A 6,230-nucleotide genomic window follows, 5' to 3' on the forward strand; every position below is an offset into this window, starting at 1 on the left:
AACCCTGAGACTATCACAGAGCAGGTGCATTTATACGGAGACTTGATTACACACAGGTGGATTCTATTTATCATCATCAGTCATTTGGGACAACATTGGATCATTTAGAACTTCTGGAGTGAGTTTGCTGCACTGAAAGTAAAGGAGCCCAATAATATTGCACGCCCCACTTTTCAGTTTTTTATTTGTTAAAAACGTTTGACAAATCCAATAAATTTCATTCCACTTCACGATTGTGTCCCACTTGTTGATTCTTCACAAAAAATTTGAATTTTATATCTTTATGTTTGATGTCTGAAATGTGGCAAGAGGTTGACCAGTTCAAGGGGGCTGAGTACTTTTGCAAGGCACTGTACCAACTTTCTCCTGAGTGTAGAAAAACAGCAACCGAACTGACAACCAGAACTTTATAATGATGAAATATTGCTTACCAGTGTCTTCAGTTTGGTCAACAGTGGCGTAGGTTCGCAGAAACTCCGCAAAGGCTCCCTCTTTGGCCATGAGGTGCTGATAGGAGCCTATCTCTGTGATCTCCCCCTCTAACATGACCAGGATCAGGTCGGTCTGGGGAAGGTAGCTCAAACCATGGGTCACCAGCACCCGAGTCTGTACAATTCCAACACAATCAGTAACTTCTAAATAGAAGGTCATTCATACAGTTACCTTTTTAAGTGTTAAGTCTATTAGTGACGCTGCCCTGGGGGAGAACTGAGGTATGAACCGCAGATCAGTTTTGTGGGATAAGGTGTGTATACTTTGTCTGTTTAGCGTGAATTTCTTTTTTAAGGATAATCTTTCATTTCTGCTGAAACTAACTGAATAGTGCCTGCCTTACAAGAGAGATTGTTTTGAGAAAATTAATTGTAATGAATTTAAATTCAATTCAAAAATACTTTATTTATCCCTAGGGGAAATTAAGTGATGTGTAGCTCATATTATGCAGGTTTCTTCAAAGAGACGTTGTAGATGTTGATGGCTGTGGGCAGGAAGGATCTCCTGTAGCGCTCCGTCTTACAGCACATCTGAAGAACCCTCTGACTGAATGGTGATTTCTTTTTTTTTTTTACACAAGAAAGTGAATAGAACTGATAATAGCGAGTTACACGTTTTGATGAGAGCAGCCAGTCAATGTTTCGTTCCAATTTCCAGCAGCACATGCTCTCTAGCAGCATGACTAATAGCTTTATGGCACAAAAGAAAAGGCTACCAAGGACCACAAATTGTCTAATAGTTTTTCAACATTGCCAAGGCAAATATTACACACATGAAAAGAAAAATAGTGGCTGGTACAACATTTTAGATTTCCACCTGTTTCTCTTGTGGAGCAGCTGACAAACTGCTAAAATTCAAGAAGTGTAGCAGAGTAAGGCATGGTTAAAATCACTAGACAATGCCACAAATAAATCAGGGAGTTGTGTCCATAACCTAGGCAAAAACTGAGATGATGACATTACATGCAGTGTCGGCAACAGCTGATAGTATACAGTTGCCAAAATAACACTGGTGAATTCTCTTGGTAAATAATATGGATAAAAACTTACAGCTATCAGTTCAATATCTGTAACATATCCTGGATTATCCCTTTTATTGTTCACAAGAACTGCTAATCAACATAATTTGTTTTTGCCACTCTAGCTTAAATCTCTGTTGGCTCAAATGGTTAGAAAGACAAATAAAGAGATATTGGAGTTGGGGATATGATCCTGCATTGTCTCAGTGAAACACATAATACTGCATTCCAGATACTCTGGCAGGGGTTTTTCTGACTTTATATTTTACTTTTTAAAACAAGTACAAAGAAAAGTTATTTCTCATTTATATATATATCCAAACGTAATAATACTGGAAGAGGTTGAGGAAGTTGTAGCCCTTTCCTTCCAGATATCAGGCAGCAGGGGCAGCAATAATAAGATATTTATATTTGTATGTCTTATTGTTTATATAGTTTTTCCAAGACCTACAAAGTTTTAACAAACAGGTCACATATTTAATTACAGCAGAGCACTGCTGTTTCTGACAGCCAGCTAAGTATATATAGTACAAATATTTTTTTATTTCCTGAAGGCTTTGTCACTTCAGAAATTACGTACTTCTAATTAATTACTTCCACGTGCTGCGGATAGACACAAAGACACTCTCTGCAGCCAGACCCCTCTCTTGTGTTTGGCAATGCAAAGTAATGCAAAGTCTGGAAACAGACCAGACAGGTACTAAGGTAACGTTAGCACTGGTACAGTACTGGAACTGGTTTGAAAAACATGGATTTCTGCATCATTTTTTTTTCCTGTAGCCAAGTATGAAAACATATTAAAGCAAAGACTAAAGGGTCATTCAGGTTGGTTCACCCACCTTGTCCTTAAGTATCCCCTGCGGCCCAATGACCTGATCGAAGATGTGCTTTCCAACATGAGCATCAACGGCAGACAGCGGGTCATCCAGCAGGTAGACAGCACGGTCACAATACAAAGCCCTGGCCAGGCTCACCCTTTGCTTCTGGCCACCAGACAGATTCACTCCCTTATCACAAAACATGTCAGGAGCTAAAATTACAACACCTCAAAGGCTATACAGAATCACCTATTTTTGACTTTGGCATCACATTAAAAATAAGAAGGATACAGGCCAGCAGCTGCAATTTTCAATGTGACTCCATTAAAAAGACTAGCTAGGGGCTGATGGTGTAGGGGATTAAGTGCACGACCCATATACGGATGCCTTAGTGCTAGACGCGGCTGTCCTGGGTTCGAGTCCTGGCCCCAGCGACATTTGCCGCATGTTTTCCCCTCTCCGTCCCCATTTCCTGTTTATCTACTGTCAAAAAATACCACTGGTGTTGCAAAAATAAAGAACACTAGTGCCGCAAAAAAACAAAAAAGACTAGGAAAAGAATAAGGGTGTACATGGTAAAGAGTCAAAGCCATCCACCAACATTTCCACTGTGAATAAAATGTATTAAATTATAGTGCAAAATGGACGGAGTGACCCTCTGTCCATACCTTCTCTCCGATCTCTGTCTCATCTCCAGCAGGGAGGATCTCCAGGTCCGGTTGGAGGGCACACGCCTTCACCACATGGTCATACCAGTCCTCCCTCCCCTCCTGACCAAACATGATGTTCTCTTTCAGTGTGGAGTTCTGAATCCATGCCTGCTGTGAAACGTAAGCCACAGAACCCTGAAGGCAACACACACAAAAAGCTTCATTTTGAGTTTATATCTCACATAATATTTATTGCTTTTATTTCAGACTAGGACACTTCTGTAGGACCTTTGCTTTAAATCTAGAGCATCATATACGGTGCCTTGCAAAAGTAATCGTAGCCCTTAAACCTTTTCACATGTTACATTATAGCCACAAACCTCCATGTATTTTATTTACTTGCTTTTTTTGGATGTCATCCAACTGCCTAAAGCAGCCTATTTTGCAAATGTTAAACAGATGGCTGGTACATGTTAGTTCACTGTTGAAACACAGAACTAGAATCCCTAACTTCTCCCTGAAATTTATTTTTGTGGTCCCAATTAAGACATGGATTCCTCTTTCTGGACCAGATCATTGCCTTACAGGTCTTTATTTAGGCTGGCTGCAATCTCAGACCTGTAAAGAGATTTTAGTTTTGCAAAGCTGGTGAAATCGTTAGCATGCAACTAAATGTCCTTCTTAAATTGTTCCACAACATCCCTCATCAATACTTGAGACATGCCTGCCCCTTCAGGTGTCAGCTTTGCACAATGGCCATTGAGTCAGACCTGGTCCAAGGCAAATTTTAAATCCAGGACAACAGACACTTCATCACTTTTGTCACTGGTGTTTTGAATTGTAATAGTATCAGCTGTACTGTGGTATAGTCTGATTATTGATGACAGTGAGTAAAGACGGCACGTGGATGGATCTCATTTTGAGTCCGTTTTATAAATAAGAAGTACTTTGGTAGCTTTCCATTTTTCTGGGAACATCCATGACAGAAAATGACTTGTTTGTCTGACAGGACTGAGCAGTTCTGCAGCACACTTTTTGAGAGCACTTGCTGGAATTTGATCAAATCTTGATATGTTTTACTAGTCCACGTTGTGCAGAATATTCCAGATTTTTTTGGATTTGAAATTAATATTGCTGAACGAGGATGATGATGCAGCTGGGATGAATAAGTGCGACAGATAATCTGCTTATCTTGGCAAATCTTTGGCAGACAATGTTGGCTTTCTCACTAGCTGAGGTGTCATAAATGCCTTGGTGTTCAATGAGAACAGAATTAGAAGAATCTGTCCACATAACCATTAGTCGAGCTCGATTAGCAGCTTATCAAGGCAACTTCAGGTTTAGTTCTATACAAGTTTTCAGTATCATAAAGCTGGCTCACTTCTTACCTGGGTCATTTACCATGGTAACTTACGCTGGAAACCTGCTCTGGAGAAGTGTAGGTTTCAAGATTAGAGATTAAGACAAAGACCAATCACTGCCTTAAGAAAATGTAAAGGCGGTGCGTGAATGCATTTCTCCCACCAGTTACCTCTTAGTTCAACAGAAAGTTGAACTAATCAGTAGAATGAATACTTATGTACCTAAAACATAGGCTGATTATTCTAAAGTGTGTTTCCTTTAAAAGCCGAAGATCAGAAACTAAAGGCAATTGTTAGATTAAACCGCTTCCCTCTGAAAAGAACAGATTGTGTTTGCACATTTAAGTTTATTTTCACATTGCTGGTAAAAGTTTTTAAAGGACTGTTAAACATCACAAATAAATCCCATTTTAACTTGGACATTTATAGCATCTCCATGTGCTAGACTGAATCACATTTAATTTTGTAGCCCATTTAGTGCAAAGAGTATTCAAATGTATTATGACAAAATATTACATAGACTCATGCTTTAATACTATGGGTGTGATGTTAAGGAAATACTAATTCATCAATTTTGTTGCTTGCCTCGGTCAGTTCTCATTCTCCCTCTTCATTTCGATTGGTCGACTTGGCAGCTTGACTACTGAGTTGGTAACCAGCATTATAGTAACAACAATGTGTCATCATTAATCTCATGTTTAGTTCAGAAAGATCTCTAAGAAAACATAACATAACATAAGTAATTTGTTTTCATGGTATAGGACTGAAATTTTTACATCAATGACTCAAACTGTATTTATAGAGCACTCTCATAAAACCAAGAGTAACTCAAAACCCTTTACAGAGACACACACATCAGACATGATGAACTAGGTAAAATGCAAGACACTTCTCAACCGCCTGAAACATTTTACCCATGAATGATGAAACATGGTGGTGGTAGTATCATGCTAAGGGGTTGCTTTTTGTCAGCAATGACAGGGAATATTGTCAAGTGATTGTAGATCAGAGCCAAACACACAACCAGAGCTACAATGGAATGGTTTAGATTAAACCATATTCATGTGTTAGAATGTCCTAGTCAAAGTCCAGACCTAAATAAAATTTAGAATCATGGCAAGACTTCAGAGTAAATGTTCACAGAAAATCTGTACAGACACACTGCATTCAGAGAAGAGAGCCACAAAGGGATTAGGATTATTTGGTACACAACACCAATATTTTGGGAACATAACTGTGAAAGCAGCTTTAATGGAGTGAACCAAGAAGTACAGAACCTGGTTTTGGGTTAATATTCACTGTACCGTGTGTATGTGTGTTTGCTTTGTGTCAGTGTGAAAGAGTAAGAGCAGCCACCTTCACAGCCACAGCTCCTTCAAGTTTTTCCATCTCTCCCAGAAGGGCAGAAAGCAGTGAGGACTTTCCTGAGCCAACGTGTCCCACCACTGCAACCAAGGAGCCTTCTGGGATGCACACATTTATCCTGAATACAGACACAAGTAGACTTCTTCTCAGTTCACTCCTGAATAAGAAATTCTCAGGCACGTTTGCTTGTTAAACAGATAATTTAAAAGCAACTGACTGCTGAGGGCAGACAGGACCTACCTCTTGAGTGACGGTGGTTCAGCTCTGGACCAGCTGAAGACTCCATCCACTATGGAGATGCTATGTGCAGCTGAGAAAAACAAATGTACATAAATAAATTAAACTGAAAACAACAATAAGGATAAATCACTTTAAAAAATAAAATGTCGTCACCTGAAAATGTAACTATTTTTGGCTGGGTAAAGAGACCAATATTTCCCGATCTATATATATATTTTTTGTTCATTTAACCGAATGTTGACTTTGGTTCTTGACTAATAATTGTCAGCTTGGTGTAAAAGCCCCT

The 6,230-nt window shown here is 39.2% G+C and overlaps 1 protein-coding gene across 1 annotated transcript in view; it reads right to left on the reverse strand.

Annotated features, from left to right (window-relative positions):
* Positions 1-6,230, reverse strand: part of LOC124863032 (multidrug resistance-associated protein 1-like) — a 28,858-nt gene that overhangs the window by 21,194 nt on the left and 1,434 nt on the right. The window contains exons 2-6 of the mRNA XM_047357272.1: positions 5,945-6,014; positions 5,696-5,822; positions 2,997-3,173; positions 2,350-2,517; positions 432-606 (exon numbers count right to left, since the gene is read on the reverse strand). Of these exons, the coding sequence (XP_047213228.1) occupies positions 432-606; positions 2,350-2,517; positions 2,997-3,173; positions 5,696-5,822; positions 5,945-6,014 (717 nt within the window). The remainder of the gene's footprint in view (positions 1-431; positions 607-2,349; positions 2,518-2,996; positions 3,174-5,695; positions 5,823-5,944; positions 6,015-6,230) is intronic.

Source organism: Girardinichthys multiradiatus, chromosome X (genome assembly GCF_021462225.1).
Source record: "Girardinichthys multiradiatus isolate DD_20200921_A chromosome X, DD_fGirMul_XY1, whole genome shotgun sequence".
NCBI lineage: Eukaryota > Metazoa > Chordata > Actinopteri > Cyprinodontiformes > Goodeidae > Girardinichthys > Girardinichthys multiradiatus.